The 17361-nt window shown below is 44.0% G+C and overlaps 1 protein-coding gene across 7 annotated transcripts; it reads right to left on the bottom strand.

The window, feature by feature from the left end:
- Nucleotides 1–1353: 1353 nt before the first annotated feature.
- On the bottom strand, nucleotides 1354–16621 carry g3bp2a (G3BP stress granule assembly factor 2a). Of its 7 annotated transcripts, none has more exons than XM_088919875.1 (13): nucleotides 16358–16621; nucleotides 14140–14250; nucleotides 13818–13899; nucleotides 12526–12699; nucleotides 12156–12246; nucleotides 9741–9846; nucleotides 9267–9447; nucleotides 8358–8459; nucleotides 7501–7603; nucleotides 6802–6861; nucleotides 6500–6628; nucleotides 5468–5595; nucleotides 1354–4707 (listed from the first exon to the last, which is right to left on the bottom strand). In XM_088919875.1, exons 2-13 carry the CDS (start codon nucleotides 14232–14234, stop codon nucleotides 4435–4437), a joined length of 1524 nt encoding a protein of 507 aa, XP_088776001.1. In that variant the 5' UTR covers nucleotides 14235–14250; nucleotides 16358–16621; the 3' UTR covers nucleotides 1354–4434. The 7 variants fall into 7 exon arrangements, with proteins under 7 accessions (XP_088776001.1, XP_088776007.1, XP_088776012.1 ...); XM_088919881.1 differs by having other exon boundaries at nucleotides 5477–5595; XM_088919886.1 differs by lacking the exon at nucleotides 6802–6861.
- Nucleotides 16622–17361: the final 740 nt, after the last annotated feature.

Below are 17361 nucleotides of genomic sequence, written 5' to 3'. Positions count from 1 at the left end.
TCAAAATCACGGATTACGAATGGAAAATACTGGTTTTCTTCAAACTTGCACCCAGTCCAAACGTTTCCATAAGACTGAGGTCTAAGCTGCAAGACTTCTTACGCACCTACACATTCAGAACCCAGGCACCAATAAGCAGCATAGTGATACTACATATAATCCGATACTGTACATCAACATGGAAATGACAATTTCTTCTTCAGTATGAGGAAGCACACACTATCTCTCGCAGAAGATCTTAACCAAACGCACTTAATCAGAACTCAGAACATTTTTACACGCGAGCGATAAATATTTCCAGAAATAGATTGGAAAACAATTGCTTTGTCGCATCTTTGATTCTGTGTTACAGTACATTCAAGGTTGCTTGTTGTCTATGGCTGCATTTCAGCGGAGGCGTGGTCTCACAAATGCCAAATTTGCTTGTTATCGCCAAGATCTGGGGATTTAGTTTTTGGTCAGGGTAAATAACATGGTTTGCAGATTTAATTATGCTTTACAACTGCAAGGCAATATCATGGGAGGTTTTATACCAAATATAAATTAAACAATGGAAGGATGTAAATGGATTGATCGACTCTTCTAAAGTGCTATTAAAGGTGATCATAAGCATTCTTTGGATTGTCACACGCCTGGGAACACAGAAAACCATGTGAAACATTTCAAAACCCTAATAATCCGAGGATCTTTAATCCACTAATACACCCCAGTGCTTTAAAGCTTTGAAACGTTAACGTTTGATCACGGCGAGAAATAGTCTCTCTGGACACACTCAATTTTATGTTCACACAAAAAATAGCAAATGTGAAATTAATGACTGAAGACGGAGAACAGAAATTATAGATTTAAAGAGACAATTGTTCCAAATACCGCTGTTTCCCCAAAACAGACCACAACGGCCATCGACCTCCTCAGGGAGTTTTAGCAATCTGACTGGGGAATTCCGTTTTTTAACGTTACTCGGTTTTCGATCGATGTGTACAAATGAAACAGTTTTTAAAAAGAATTTAAACAGCCCCACTTAAAAACATAAGACTGTCGACGGAAGAACCGAGCCCTTAATTAGAACTTAAAAAAACAGTAAAAGGGGACTCTTCTAGGAAAAGTTTGAACGCATTTCTGGGTTTATAAACACTTTTGATAATGCTATACCATGCGCTTACCAAAACAAGGTTTTAAGCACACTTCAAAAATGAGTAACACATATTTTAGCCCAGTTACATACACCTGTTTCATGACGCTACTTCCAATCACTACACACTACTCGATCTTGATTACACGTCAGCTTTTGAATTCCCAGAGGCTGTAGAGAGGACAAGCTGCCTTTCAAGACAAGAGGACAGTGCTGAATGATGCAGACATCAGTAGTTTATTGTATGTTAAGTCCAACACATTCAAAACGGAAAACTAAATAAAAACTCTCCACCTGCAACACGTTTTCTACTAGCAAAAAAAAAAGATGCTTTAACACAGAAAATTAATATGGCAAACCACTGTCTACCACACCTTGCTAAAGCCAAGAATGTAATCTAATTCCATTGAAAACATGACAAGGATTGGAATGATACACATTTTGCTCTTTGTACTGCTTTCTTAAAAACCACCTACTGCATTTGCAAGTGGAATAAGTTTACTGCCTTTGCTTTAGAAGGTTTCCTTAAAAATAAATGGGGGGAAAAGACAAGCCACCCAGCAGGAGGTGGAAAACCAAATTAACCGCGTGTAAACTTCTTTGATGCAGTTAAATTCAAAGCATTCATTTCTGAAACTAGCCAGAAAGCATGATGGCTCTTCAGCTTTTTTTTTTCTCCTTTCTTAACATGTAAAATCCCAGGGTGATCATCGCACACAAAATGCTGAGAAATTGAGCCACAGTGTTGGTGGAGTTTGGTTGATCCAGAAACAGAAAGGCTTTTCACCACGTGGTAAACTGTCAGGCCAAGAACTGTAAGAAATTAGACTGAATCGAGCTCAGCATTGTGGGGAGGAAAGAAAGGGATAATTGAACAAAACAAAACCTACTCCCTTCCTTGCCTGATGGGAACTTCAAGTATATTTACTTCTAGGCCACCAAAGAAATGTAAAAAAAAACAAAATAAAACAAAAGAGGAGTGTTATGGAAAATGAACTCGTGTCCCAGAAATGTTGGAAATAGTGCAAGACTACCATCAAACAAGGAAGACCTCAAGAGTCATTTTCAAAAACCGCTACATCTTAACAAAATGTCTGAATACAGTTCAGTAGAAGACCAGTTAGCCAGCAAGAGTGACAATCCTGTGTAAACAAAGACCTGTTTGTGCAATTCGCCCACCCCACCCCTCCGAGCCGCCACCTGTTGAGGTCTTCCGCTACAAACAGCGGCATTAAGATACTCCGGTTCCCATTCGCCGATCACTACAAGTGACGTCTGTCTTGAGACAACGGGCAGGAGCGCTTCTGAGCGCTCGAGTACCAGCATTAAAATGAGCAGGGGCCAAAAAGGAAAGTGCGTTTGCCGGGCAAGAAGGGATAAGCACAGAGGCCACAACCTTTAGTACAACTGTACAGAGAACTACAAAAAAAAAAACTGCCAGTGGCATTTTAACACTTAAAAACTGTTGATGTCCAGTCTGAAATCGGTTTACAGAATTCAGGAACAACCACTGCTGAAACAACTGGGGCGAAGTGCTCCTGGAATCACCTTCCACTGCAATCGGACACGATCAGACGGTGCTACAGAGAGACCCAGTCCGCGATTCAACAGTCCTTCTGCAGTTGCTTGGATTGCGTTACGAACTGGTCACTTTAGACTTCGCTCGCCCCTTCCCTTGCGTGGCGAGGCAGCAATAGAGTTATTTCAGATCCATGCAGTCCAAGTTCAAGGCTTTTCACAAACAGTGCAATTCTCTTTATTTTCCTCTGCCCAACCATCTGTAACTGAAGTGCTGACTTGAAACATTAACCTTCTGTTGCATTCAGGCTGGGTCGACCTCTCGCAATCGTAATGCAATCAGGCTTTTGAGTAAACCTTTTATAAAGCCACTTTTCCTTGGTATCAAAGATGCAGTATCCTTGCCTAGCTGCAATAAAGCACTTGAAAAAAAGTACACTGGAAATTTTTCAAGCTCATAACATTTTACTATATATATAAAAAAACTAATTTTAGGCACCTTTTCTTGAGCCAAATGCTACTATCCTTTGAACCAGAAACACACTATAAACAAATGTGTAAATCAATGCACATGTATCCAAGCAATTCTCCTTAGCTCAAAATAAATTGACAATGTCCAACACTTTATTCAATGCATACCAGCAATCCTTTGTCTCACAAGGATACTGCAACTTACTAAGAGAAACGTCAATGATTTTACACAACTGCAGCTGTTTGGCGTTCAAAACAGTTTGTGCAACACACTGCACAATGTCGCAAGTGAGACTGGAATGATGTAATAGAAGGCACCATCATGCTTTTTCAACTTTACAAAAAAAAACATACAGTAAGCTCTGATTTTGCTGTACATTTATTTTGTGATCCGGGTCTTTCTTAGAAGGGGTGAGAGTCAGCCATCCCTGTATTGCAGTTGGGCAGATAGGAAACCATGTAAATAAAAAATTAAATTAAAAATAAAAGTGAGCCATCAATCTCTCCTAGTGTTCAGGTTATCCTTTTTTCAGTTGAAGTCCAGGATCGATCTTTATTAATTTAATTCACATGAAAATAAAGACTCTTTTTCTTTTCCAGCAGTAACTGAAGCATAGTTAATTAAGGGTTAAGATGTGAAAAGTATATTGGTCACAGCGAGCAGGGAGCAGGTCCTGCCCTGTTATTTGTCTAGCTAACGAAGAGACAACTGTAGGGTGTTCTCCTGCCTCGTCCCACAGATGTCAATGTAAAATGACAAGAGTACCCATTAGTGCATATTGATGAGTGCATAAATGCAAAATGGTTTTTTTTCCACCGTTTAAAGCAAAGTGTTCATAAAAGAAAAAAAAACGGCAAGCTTTCCAATTGCACAAATTTGCACCACTTGTTTCCAACAGTAATGGGCAGATTACTATTTTACAAAATGTGCAGTAGAGAGATTCAGAGAGTAGCCCCCCCTTTAAACTTGAGGCATTTGTTTTTAATCTCTTCTCCAAATGATGCCGGGCTGTACTATTGAAGTTAAGTCTTTTTTTTCAGTCCCTCTTTTTCACATTGCAGATTTGTTTTTTTTTTTCCTCTTAAATTATAAATTAGGTTTGTGAACCCTTGAGAAACTGGACAAGGACGTTCAGCTCAAAAGTTGAAAAAAAAAACGAATGCGTTTTTTTTGTCACATCAAAGAAATGGTTGACGGGCTGTCACATTCCAAAGCCAAAAAAAAGTATATATATATTTATATATGTAGATTTCGTTAACGAGAACGCAAAGATGAAGAACGTGGTACTACTTCCAAACTGCAGGTGGCGATCTCAGCGGCGCTGCGCAGGGAAGCGGCTCTCGCCCTGGCCGGCCCCCCTGCCGGAGCCCAGGCCTGGCTTGGGGGCCATCCCGCCTCTCGGGGGGGGGCCCCTTCCATCCCTATCCCGCAGCATTCCTCCCACGATGCCGCGCGGTCCCCCGGGGCCTCGGTCGTTGCGCCGCATGTCCCTGCGGTCGTCCCCGCCGCGCGTTTCCCTCTCGCGCGCGGCCCGGGTCTTCTTCTCCTCCACGTTCAGCCGCACCTCTCCGCGAAACATGATGGGCTGTGGGACACACAAATTGAAGGGAGGGGATTACAACAACTGTGGACAACCCCAGCCCCGCCCGAGATTAGCTTGCTCCCATGGGCTCTGCACACCCCTGCCGTTGAGAAAGACGCTTACAGTCTTTCTGGGCCCATGGAGCCCGTTTCATACTTGGTCATTCACCCGATCAAAGGGCCTCATCCACTAGATCCCTGAAAGTAGCCAGGGCACCAGCTTCAACAGCACAAACGGGTAGCTCGTTCCATTCTCCCACAACCCTTTGCATTACCTGTGCCCCCTTCCTTCAGTCACTGAAGCAGGGGGGAGGCCCCAACACTGGTGAGCGAGAGCCAAAGGACCTTGGTTTTTCATCGTGTTCACCAGCAAACCAGGCAAACTCTGCTACTTCATTAGGAGGTACTATCCAGATCTCTACAGTGTGACCACGCAGGGCTACTGATAAAACCCTCTCGATAACTGTGGCACTCCAGGACCTGCATTGGACACCCCTGGACTAAAGCCACAATAGGCAAAATTTCAGATGGCTGATGGCTGAGTAATAACACCTAAAGTTATTAAAATCACCTCTGTCTCTTTTAATGTGCAACAATGCAAAGCTCCTTTTTATCCAAAACTATTATTAAAGATGCTTCCACCTGCGTCACCTTCAGACTCTCCTCGTTTAATGCTATGCCCCAAGGGAGGTGAAAAGTGGAGTGGAGTGTATTACAGTCTCACCCGTGTGAATAAGGGGGAGAGAAAATCTGTCAATACTTGCCCCTCCTACCTTTGCACCCAAGATTCTCTGCACGGGATCAGAGTCGTCAAAGACGACAAAGCCGAAATTGGGAAGCTTCCCCCCGACTCCCTTGGTGTTGATGCGCAGTTCCACTACGTTTCCAAATGCTATAGAAACAAGAGAAACATGGAAACAGTCTGGTATTAAAGCTATACAACAGTATAGTCATAGTAACATACATAAAGCAAAAAACAATCTGATCTACAACCACAGATTTCATAATATTAAAGTCACTTTCAAGCATATTCATAAGAAAATGGCACAGGGGTTGGAGGGCTTGAATAACAAAGGTAATAGCCAAACATTAACCATTGCGGTCAAAATTGTTTTAACTCCTAGAAACAGCTCTATGACTTTTCTTCGAGGCTCAACCATGTTCTCATTTAAGATCTTTTCAGGTCTGTACTGGGGAAGTAAAATGGGGGAAATGAATTCATGGCAGCAGCTGGCCTTTTCCACATTTTGCACACTGGTTTGAGAGCTCCCCATCTCTGTAAACAAACTCATTTTATCCAGAGGTGGTCCAGAGCCCTGACAAAACAAGATGGCTGTGTAAAGCAATTAACACAGCAACTTCAGAACTAGCACTGATATGCAAGAGGCTCTTGTGTACCTTAAGCATCCTCCTTGTCCCAGACTGCCTTTGTATAACAAGAGTTGCATTTGGAAGAGTTGTGGATAAATTTTGGAAAACAATTATGTAGCTGCAGTTATAAATAACATCTGCAACCGCATATTAAAGTTAAATAATGCCATTCTAATTTCACCGTTCTGTAAGTCTCGTCAATTTAAAGTTACAGTAGAAGCAACTCACTTCATCTTACTACAAATTTGTATCTGATGTAACAGAACTGGAACACAAAGGCTTGGATCTAAATTTGCATGACAAACATTTTTTACCACAATAATGCATTGCTTTACATTAAATTAACATAACAGCATTTGAATACAATATAAATTTCTCCAAAGATAAAAGGCCACTAAAATACACGGTTCAAGTGTATGCCTTACTCATGAAGAAGTCTTTCAGCTCATTCTCATCTATATCATGAGGGAGATTGCCAACGAAGAGCTGGTGGCTATCTGGATATCTCACAATCCTTCTGTTATCCATTTCACTGGGTTCAGATTCTCCTCTTCCTAAACAGGAAAAGGAATTTAAGAATTAGCAGATTCTTTCATTTTTTTCAGCCAAAACTAAGCTTCCCCCACCCACCTACCAAGCTTAACAAAACTGCAAAAATCGAGTTTCCAGACCGTGCTCTACTGACTGAAACACAACAAAGCTATGCTAGGTCAAAGGTTACAATTACCTTTGTTTATGAAGCTGAAGTGAGGTTTTCCGGCCTGCGTTTCTGATGATGCAACACCATCTAACAACGAACGACAGATAAATCATGGCAGTCATAAAATGTACAGAAATATGGCCCCATCTTGAAAAGGGACAACATGGATTTCAACTCAGACAACTTTGTGTTTTAAGGCTCGTACGTTCACCACAAGCAAACAGCACTGCGGATTCCTATTTCCTGTGTCGCCTCTCTCAAGTAACACCACGTAACCGAGTGAATGATGCCACATCAAAACACAGCCATGTTTGCAGTTAGTGGAACACAGTCAGGAAACTCATATGTCACTGAAGACTTGGCAGAGGACGAGAGCGAGAGCCAAGCCCATTAAACTGTTAATCCATGAACTCACTAAAAGCTCTTTACATGCCGTTAGTAACCGGCATCCTTTCTTTATTCAGTCAGCCGTGAGCTGAACAAAAATGTTTCCGGACACCAACCACTTGAGGACTCGGGTCTCAAAAGAGGAGGCTACCGCAGTTTGGAAAATACTTTCCCCCAACTTTAGGACAAATTTGCCCGAGGGCAGAGGACGGTGACGTCCAAAAAGCTATAATTTTACTTCCTCTGGGACAGAAAAATTCAGTCCGGAAACGTTCAACAAACAGGCAGAGCTTTCACAACTTCAAGGCAACGCGCAACGACGGACTAGAAGGTTCTTACCGGGCCTGGGCCCACGGGGGACGAACCCGGGTCTCTCCCTGGTGCGCTGATCGCGTACCCGTGGGGGCTGGGCCTGGGTCTCCTGTTTGGTCTCCACACGGGGCTGGAAATGCACATGAGAAGACGGCATAGTTCAAGACACCGGCCCGCAAAAAAAGAGCCGATCCATCTAGGTTCGCAAAAAAGGCTAGGACACTTCCACAACTTCCAACAGTGATACGAGAAGAAGGGAGAACGGAATGATGCAACTTTTGTGTCGAAAAGTTAAAAGTAAAAAGCTACATTTTAAAATCAATTTTAAAGCTAATGGTGTCTGCGGGAGGCCTATACAGCATGTCTGGCGCTTGTACATATTATTATCATCAAGTTGGTTCTGGTGGTAAACGTTAGCCACAGAATGCATTAAGTAGAACCCTCAACCAAGTTTGCCAAGCAGCAAAAAGCAAGCGTTAGGTAAGTAAGGAACAAGCTGGCCATGTTACCCCTTTCTTGTACTGTACTCCTCCTGAATGGCTAGCGTTTCACATCAGAACTGACAAACCTTACAAGACTGGCGCACCCGGACTTTGACAAGATGGCCCCCTCATCAGCTGAGTGAAGCATTTTCCCCCCCACATCAGAGACAACTGTGTGCAAGGTCCCGGACAGCAAAAGCGTGGAAACCCACCAAGAGAGGAAACGCAACTTCAGGGAGTTTGTCACAGATGCTCTTTCGGAGGGTCTCTTGAGACGCACATTACGACACCGTGTGAAAGGCACAGCACAGAGCCAAGCCCACCCCACAGAAATCACTACGTGTTGGCTGCAGCAGGCAGAAAAAAAAACAGGAAAAGCCAATCCATTCACAGATTGATTACCTGTGAGGCTGGTGCTTTAACAACATGGGGTGGTATTCCAGTGGAAGGGACTGTACCACTAGGAGGCAGGTTTTTACTGGTCACTGAGGCCCAGGAGAAAGCCTGCAGGAAATGCAACAAACTATGCTACTAATATTGAAAGTAAACCCCCTTAAATGTACAACACTTGTTTTTTTTTAAATGTATGTCACTTCAGCACGTACATACTTTTTTTTTTTTACATTTTGTACATAAATTTAGGGGGTCCAAGTCCTTTAAGCACAGGTAACAGTTTTAAAGTGGACATAAAGAGACACAGAAACCTCAAGGAGACTGGAATTACAGCAGATTTCATCTGGGCTAATTTACTTCACAGAGTACTTAGAATTGTGAAAGTGTAGTTTGAGAATTCTTCACTAGTCTTTTTAAAGCATAAAGAGAGATGTGTAAGGGCACTGTTAAACATTCTCACACCAATCAAATTACAAGGAATTACAAGGAAATTAGTGCCTGTCTCCAAGTCAAGCAAAGACCTCTGTACAACCTACTTTCGTTAATGTAGTTACAAATGGTCGTCCGCCCTCTCTAATATCAGTACAGCCTGTATGTACATTAAAGTCATGTATACAGTAATAATACTTCAGAAGCACAGCACTGTTTTACCAATGACCTGAGAACTGTCTGCACACGCAGCATTAACAGAATGACTAATTTGACAGTGAAGAGAAACTGGTTTTCTGTGAGGGAAAACTGAGGAATACTTGTGAAATTATAACAAGAAGGCGTGACAGGCCTTCTTGTTAGAAGTATTTTCCTAATCCACCCGACTTCCCTACTTTAAGCTGCATGTTTTCTCAGCTGAGATCATCACCCCCCCCCTCCCCCAGTTATCCTGCCTCAGCCTAAGCGCTGCTCAAGTGAGAAACGGACCTTGGGTGCCTCCTGCGGGTTAGGGGACGACTCCACGGGCGCCGGAGAGGGCGACTTCTCCTCTAGCTCGTCCAGGACCTTCTCCTCAGCCTCGGGCTTCAGCTCCTCGCTCTTCTGCTCAGGCTCGGGCTCCGGCTCGGGCTCTGGGGCTGGCTCCTCCAGGGGTTCCTCCAGGCCGTTACTGTCGGCAAAACACAACGGCGTCAGGCTCTCAAGACCCGCTCTCTGGGCAAACCCATTCCCCTCAGGACAGGGCACGTTTCTGGAGCCGGCCTACCGCTTTCTTGCACGAGAGGGCTCCACACACAGCGCTCCCAACTGCGTGAGGTTATGCGCCCGATACAAATGAATGTGCAAAGGAAAGTCTAAAACATCTAACGGCAGGAGAAACTCTTCGCCTGAGGAAGCTCACGTTTGTGCCCCCGGACGATACGGTAAAGTTTCCTGCAGAAATCGCAGCCCTCGAAAACTCACGTAACAGGATGCTGCTCGTAGTAGGTCGTGCTGCTGGGACTGTCCTGGACTGGTTCGGGAGAAGGCTGTCTCTCCTCCTGCTCCTCTTCGACCTCTTCCTCAGACTCTAATGGGGGAGGGGGGGTGATGGGGGGAAACTTCCATATTAAAAGAAGGTATAGCAACAGGTTGTCTGACATGCAGAGATGAGAGGACAGCTGCATTAATGATTTTGCCATCGATGTAACGGTATCATTCTAGCTTCTTAAAATATGCGCATAAATATTATCTACATATCTGCTGTAATAAACACCACACTAAAAAGGAACTCGATGTAACTTAAAAAATAACAACCAAACAAAACGACTAACATCCAATCAGTCATTAAGTCCCAATTACGGGAAACTTAGGATGGAGACACGGCAGGAAAAATATATTTCAGACCAACACTACAAAAAGGTTAGAGCTGCCAATTCCCAACCCATGGAGCACTGGGAAGTTGCATGATCCCCCTGTATTTCTTCCTACCCTCCTGTGCCCCCCCATACACCCAATCTGGGACAGGCTCCGGACTGCCACAATGCCTGCCAGGAATAAGCAGCTTTCTAAAACATAGAGGGATGCCTAATGATAAAAACACAGAAGATCTAACTAGAACAAGGACGCACGTGCAACCTGAAAACCGAAATCAAACTGAGCTTCCAAAAACAGAAGCAACTCAAAACCGATTACTAAGGTAGTGTTGCATATAGCCTTTTGCTGGAAAGCAAAACCGTTTTTTTTTTTGTGCAAATTCCACGATAACGGAGCCTGTGTAACAAAGGTAGGATTTTATGCCAAACACTACCAGAAAACAGCTCGAGAAAGGCCGTAGTGCAGCACACAATCTCCATTTTACACCTATTAAATGCATCACTGTAAAAGGTATAGGCTGACCAAAACAAAAATATCATTTTCACACAATGTTCCAAGGAAACATATACCACAAGATACCACTATATACTAACATAATATTCACTGATGGACACACTTTCCACAACGACCTAGAGCTGAAATATGAATCAGCAGTGGCTCAACAGTACGTAGCAATTTAAAAGTGCATTCTGCATGGTTGTGTATATATTTTCTTTATACACCATATTGTCACAGAAGCTACTGAGTTGGGCTGCATAATTCCAAAGTTCAAATATCCGGGAATATCCATCACCCAGTCACCAGAAAGCAGCCTGTCCCGGAGAAGGTCGCAGCGATATCGATTTTCCAGAACTACCGGGCACACAGGCAGGACTGACGGCACTTAACTGATCTCACTCTGAACAGGATGCCACTTAGAATAGCTAAATAAAACCTCATCAGGATGCCTGGAAGTTAGGAAGAAACCTGACCATTCAAGCCAAAATCCACAGGAACACGCAGAGTGCAATGTTAATTCCACACAGATGCCCCCCCTCTCCAGAACCGAACCAAGCCATGATGTGGCAGCACTGTCATAGAACCTGGGAAAATTCTAGTTATCATGCAGAAAACATTGTTAAGTTGTGGAAGACTACAAACTTAAGACACATGTGGAAAAAAAAATTGAATCTTTGTGAATTCTTGAATAAGATTATCCGTTTCTCTTCAGTCATCACATTTCCCAATACAGCTCTCTATTCCTCTGCTGTTTGAGAAAATGGCTTTTAACTGTTTCTGAAGGCAGCAGAAATGAGAGAACAACTGTGCAGAAATTACAGCTTCGTGTGCATTATGCAGTTTTGCCATCATGCTAATGATCTCCTTCGACACTTCACCACAGTATTTTGACAGCTGTTTCATCAGTTACGTTAAAAAATAATGAACATGCAGACAGTCGAACCATCAACACCATCTCTGAAAGTGGGAGTGAGTAATTAGTCTTGACTAATACCTTGTCAGTCATACTGAACTAACAGCAAAGGAGCAGAGTACATTCTAACCGTTTTGGGATAAAAAGGGTTGTAAGGATTTCACATCAAAATGTACTAGCAGAAGTCTTTTTAAATTGCAATATTAAGATTAGTTTTCAAGGTGGGATAAAATAAAGCTAAATTAAATGCATCAATTACTAGACTACCTAGACTATCCTAGATAAATCAAAACATGTGCATTACAGGATATATTAGTCTTTTCGCATACCCCAACTTGCTCTCCATGAGACACACAGACAGGGAGAGAAGCTTGGGGTCAGAGCGCAGGGTCAGCCATTTATACAGCATCCCTGGAGCAGTTGGGGTTAAGGGCCTTGCTCAGGGGCCCAACATGTGCTATAAACACGTTGTACCCACCAATGATATTAACTGAAACCAAAGGATTTAAATGCTTAAGTAAATACTTGAAACCCCAAAAAACTCATCCATTCTCTTCCCCAAGTAACAAAGTGCTTAAACAGCTTGGCAGTGCTTTTATGTTGGGTCTTACCCTCGTCAAGTTCAGCCTCAGAATCTGCGAAAACTTCATCCTCGTAACGGAAAATGTCATTGTGCACATAAAACTTGTTGGCCACAGAACCCTGCACAGACAAAAATAGAAGTCGATTAAAAACAGTGAACAACGCTGTTGTTGAACCTTAAATTCACCGCCACATGAGGCAAACACAAAAAAGGCAATGCACATCATGAGCATCAGGCACCAGCTGCAGCCAAGCTGTCAAGATGAAATAACACCCTGTTGGCGTTTTAACAGAGAATATTCCCGAATCTGGAATCTTGTGCGGTCATTTTACTCGCGAGAAGAACGGCTTAAAAAAAAAATCGCTTGGAGCACCTCGACGCCAGAGAGCCCAACGCACCTCAGGAGCCAGCACAAACGTCTGCATGAACTTCCTCATGGGCTGCCCGTTGTTGGAAAGCTCTCCCATCACCTGCACCACCACACCATCGCTCAGGGTGGCATGGGCGTCCACGTACCGGATCTTTGTGTGGCATTCGCTGAACTGCAGAGACATCACCTTCTTGTGGATTTCCTACAAAGGCAAGCGCACAGTTACACACACCGGCCGCGTGGCATGTCACAGTTTCTCAGGAAGGCGCGAAGAGGAGAGAAGTCGTCAGACTGTAAAACAGTCACAGGCGTAATCATCACTCCCAGGACGTATACAACTCTCTTCTTTCCAGAGGATCTCAAAGAACCCCTTCATATAGGGGGGGGACCCACTTCGTCCGCCACGTCAATGCAGGACACCTCTGGCTGATGCACACCAGCTGTTCTAAGCCATATCCCACTACAGAGCAGATCGGGCCGATCAGCAAAGCCTTCACCAGCTGAAGGAAGGTGGAACTTCAGGAAGGGCAGATTAGACAAATCCAGGATGGCATTTAGCCGGGGTGCGAAAAGTGCCCCCAAAATCCTAAAGGATGGTGGCAGCACAGGGGGGTTGGGATGGAGGATTTGCCTTACTTCTCTCCCTCACGTTCTGAACATTTTTTGGCAAACCAAGCCTTGCATTAAAGTGCTATTAAAATCGATGAGGAGGCAGCCAGCAGACTCCATCCATATTTACTGCTAAAGCAGCAAATTGTTTTATTAAATATTGCTGGAGATTAATTTGTCTAAAATAACAAAAACACCCATAAGCTTCCAAAAACACCATATCCTTAAAGACCCATGCAAAACCTAACCCTGGGAAAACACGTGTTCAATTTTAACCCACAATGTGTTTCTGCCTTGGCTGATGGCTTGTATCAAGCATTCATTTTCACACAAAGAAGAAAATTGACCTAAATCACACACTGGTGCTTCCCTGCATTTCTGAAACCATTTCTTCAAAGCATTCATGCAGTCTGGAAAGATTTTCAACCATCATAAGCCAAATAAATTGCTGAAATGCACAACCTACTCAACTGCACAGCTTTTCACCGAGAAGTGAAGATGGCCAATTTTCCCTTAAAGTCGCAACATCTCTTCCTTAGACAGTAAATTCCTTTCTCAGCCTCACCTTAAGCAGCAGAACTGTAACTTGCAAGTCTGAATCTGGAATTGTATCTGTGCACAAACATCAGAGCCTATGCAAGGAGCACATGCAGACACAGCAAGGTTTGAGCTATATTTTCCCCACAGGAAAAAAAATAAAATAAAACTTACAGCTTGACCATAAACAGCTTCTGCCGGCTTCCCGTTGGAATCCAACCCCCCATGGACATAGGAGGAGTGCCTCCCGTAGAACCTAAAGCGGAAAAGCCAGGATCACAGGTGAGATCATTTTGCATGGCAAATCCTAAACCGAGACAGCCACGTAAATAAGCACAGGGGGCGTGTTCAAACCTACGTGCAATCTCCAACACATACTTGCACGGTAAATCTGAAACTAGGAAGGAATATAAAAAAAACAGCAAAACAGATCTGCTTCCCCTTTGGCCAGTACTGGCCTGGCAGCTACAAGAGGGCTGAATTCCTTCTCCCTTACCTGTGAAGAAAATCTGGTGCCTTGTTTAACAGGGTGTAATACTGCCTCACAAATTCCCGCCCTACAAGCAGGGGACTTGGCTTCTCCATCACCATTTCTTTGGTAAACGTGCTGAAAGAAAAGCAGGGGGAGGGGGAAGTGAATTCAGAGTGGCCCCGGAAGTTAATCATTGCGAAAGATCACTGCTGCCGACAGCAACCCCTTCCATGTGCAGCTGGTCATGATCAGAGCTATGCAAGGGTCTATGGAACAAGAACGGCAATACATTTTTAGGTGCCCTTCTGTTGTTCACAGAAAACAAAGAGATATTCCATATTCCCCAACACTTCTTTCAGAGAGTGGGGGATCGTTTATTTTTATGACGCCTCGGAATTCCAAAATACAGGCAGAAGTTCCAAATCTGCTTTCTAAGCCCTTTGCCAAACATGCTTTACATGACGCACAAAGATTATAGCGCCCTGGAGATCAGTAAAGGCCAATGCACACAAGTAAGACAGCTGTATGAATTATGCAGGGAACCTTAATACTAAGTTGTGGTGTGGGGCAACACAAGGTTATAAATTGAGGGGGAAAAAAAGGCCAAAAATGCTGAACAAAAAAGTGCTTTTTTTTCCCCCAGACCTGTACAAAAAAAAATGATCCTCAATCCAAAAAAAAGGTAAGTTTTGTTTCTCTTGGCCGAATCGAGCACCGTCTATGAAGCTGCCGCACACAACTGCATTTGGTCCAATCCATAAAAATGTATCACCTCAGCCTTTCGTTTGCAAAATGAAACGACTTGTTTACGCCCGGCTCGTCAATGCCGTTCAAGCGCATGGAGACCGTCGAGCTCGGGTTGCTCTAAGGTTTATTCTCCATGAAACAACGTGATCCAACACTATTTACCAAATAAGCTACGTCCGGTCGGGTTTCGCTCGCACCCCTCACGAACACACGGGCAACAGTCGTGCTAACTCCAGCAAGCAGGTTATAACCAGCGCGACCACGGCGCCTAACGCTGCCAACTTCCTGCAAGCCAATACCTTAGCGCGTTCAACTGCGCCATCAGACACTTCCGTGCAACACCACCACCACCACCACCAACGAATTACTTTAAAAACGCGTGTTTCGTTCCTGCACCACGTTTGATCCCGAGTCTACCTGAACCTTCCCGGGTGGTTTCTCACTGTTCCACAGTGTTTCACATCTCCCCTGCCCCACGCTAGTCAGATCCCCTGCACACCCGGGTGGGAGGCTCGCCGGGAAACGGCGGAAGGCCCTCCAGTGCAACGGAGACGAAAATCGCACGCTTCGCCAGACGTCATTTTGCACGGTTTGGCCCGGCACCATGGCACGAAATCGTGTCACCCTGTTGCACGACAGTCCGTACGCGGATGGGGGGGGGGGGGATCAGTCAGGCAGTCGGCTCTTTTATAAGTTCTCAAGAGTACAGCGCGGCCTTCATTAAGAGCCGCCGTCCTGCAGCGACGCAATGTGCATGTAGTAGTAGGTCGGTCGCGTCAAAAAAAAAAAAAAAACAGGCTGAAAACAAGCGTTTCTCCCGCAAGGCTGTCGGACACGACACTGGTCGCCAGCACCCGTCAACTCTTGTGTGAAAAGCCGAGGCCGCCGCCGCCGCCGCACACGGGATGTGTAACGGCGGCTGTGTGGGCTGCTTCAATCGCGCTTCCGAGAAAGAGCGATAGTGAAACCGGCCGGGAGCTCATGGCGGTGTGCGTTATGGCGTCGTTTCTTTTGTGTTAAAATCAACAGCCCCGCCAAGTGCACAAAACAACACGTTAATCCGCGTCCAGATGGGTGTACATCAACGTTTTTTTTTTTCCCGGTCTTTAGCGAGGTGTGTAAACAAAGATAACGCACGAAAAACCAGCAGGTAATGTGCTCGACATCACGTTAAAAAACACCGCTACTGTACACAGTAGAAAAGGCCTTTTCTGATCTCGCCGCTCAAACGCAACGCGAGCCTTTCAAAACGACAACAAAATCGGGAAAAAAAATACCAAGAATGTCCCTTTTCGCTAGATCTGGTCTGAAAAATAGAAGAAAAATCCAAATGTGCTAAATATCCTTTTTCATGTTAGAAAATGCACACGCCATACCACATCTTTACGTAACCAAAAACAAATACAAAATAAGGCGAAGTGACTAATATCAAACCACCAAAACACGGGAGAATAACAAAAATTACCCAAATTAAGGCAAAACAAATCGAACTTACCTTTTAAACACCTACCTAAATCAACACAGTGATTAAAGAGAATGGCGATTAATACTGAAGATAAAGCTAGTCAGTTAAACACGGAAACAGGTATTTCTCTGGGGAAAACGGATTAATTTCTGATTTTTTTTCCCCCCACCTTAGCCTTGGACTCTATGATCTCTGTTTAATCAGAGATTGGGATTTAAAGCGATAGATTCTATCTTATTGTCTCACCCCTGCTCTCCGGGGCAGGGAACCCCCGTCACACTCAACAAACCAATAAAAACCTCACATTGGACAATACTTATTGTGACGCAAAAAGCGACTGCTTTCCCGCCCGCCTCCCGCGCCGCCGGTCCAGCGCTTCGAGATTATGACGTCACAAAGACCCTCCGATACTACGCGATTATTTATTAATATTTACTTCTGACGTCCTTATCCAGAAGTCCCTCGCTTTAAAACAATAAATAAATTAAACAGTGCAAAAAAATTCATAATGCAGCGCTGTGTGAAAACAATAGATTCAGAATAAGACATTAACTAAACCAAAAGCAAGGCACACAAATAACAACAAGCAGAAGTAATAATAAGCTTTATTATCTGCCAGACACATTCTTGTACACATTTATTATCTACGAATTATTCTACTTGTGTATCATCATGTAGTATTGCTATTGCTGCAGTCTGCGCTTTTTTCCCCCTACTTCCTATTAAATCATTTGCTTGCAATTCTAAAATGGTACAATCAGATTTTTAAAACGACCTGAATGCAAATTAGAGAGAAAACGGTAACACATAGATTGTACAACTTGACTCCGAGGTTCCAATGTTCAGTTTAAGCTGCTTGCTGAACTTCATGCTTAGTGCCAGCCAGTGTCTCTCCTGTCAGCTCTTGCACAGCTTTTCTCTCTAATGTTCCTCTGTTTACATTTTCTTGAGCCTCCTCCTGTGCCCTGCCCAGTTCTGCGTCTCCTGACTTTTCTCTTCGGACTCCTCCCTCTCCTCTCAGGACGTTTCTGACA

Source organism: Atractosteus spatula, chromosome 1 (assembly GCF_055471065.1).
Source record: "Atractosteus spatula isolate fAtrSpa1 chromosome 1, fAtrSpa1.hap1, whole genome shotgun sequence".
NCBI lineage: Eukaryota > Metazoa > Chordata > Actinopteri > Semionotiformes > Lepisosteidae > Atractosteus > Atractosteus spatula.
Note: the sequence above shows the minus strand (reverse complement) of the source record. Positions and strands in the feature narration are given on the sequence as shown.

Excerpts from the sequence above, each read along its gene's own strand:
- g3bp2a (XM_088919875.1), bottom strand. The coding sequence starts at position 14,234 with ATGGTGATGGAGAAGCCAAGTCCCCTGCTTGTAGGGCGGGAATTTGTG. Across the intron at positions 12,247-12,525 it reads CGTTTGTGCTGGCTCCTGAG|GGTTCTGTGGCCAACAAGTT; the intron begins GTGCGTTGGGCT and ends TTGTCTGTGCAG. Across the intron at positions 6,862-7,500 it reads CCCCCGTGGGCCCAGGCCCG|ATGGTGTTGCATCATCAGAA; the intron begins GTAAGAACCTTC and ends GTTCGTTGTTAG.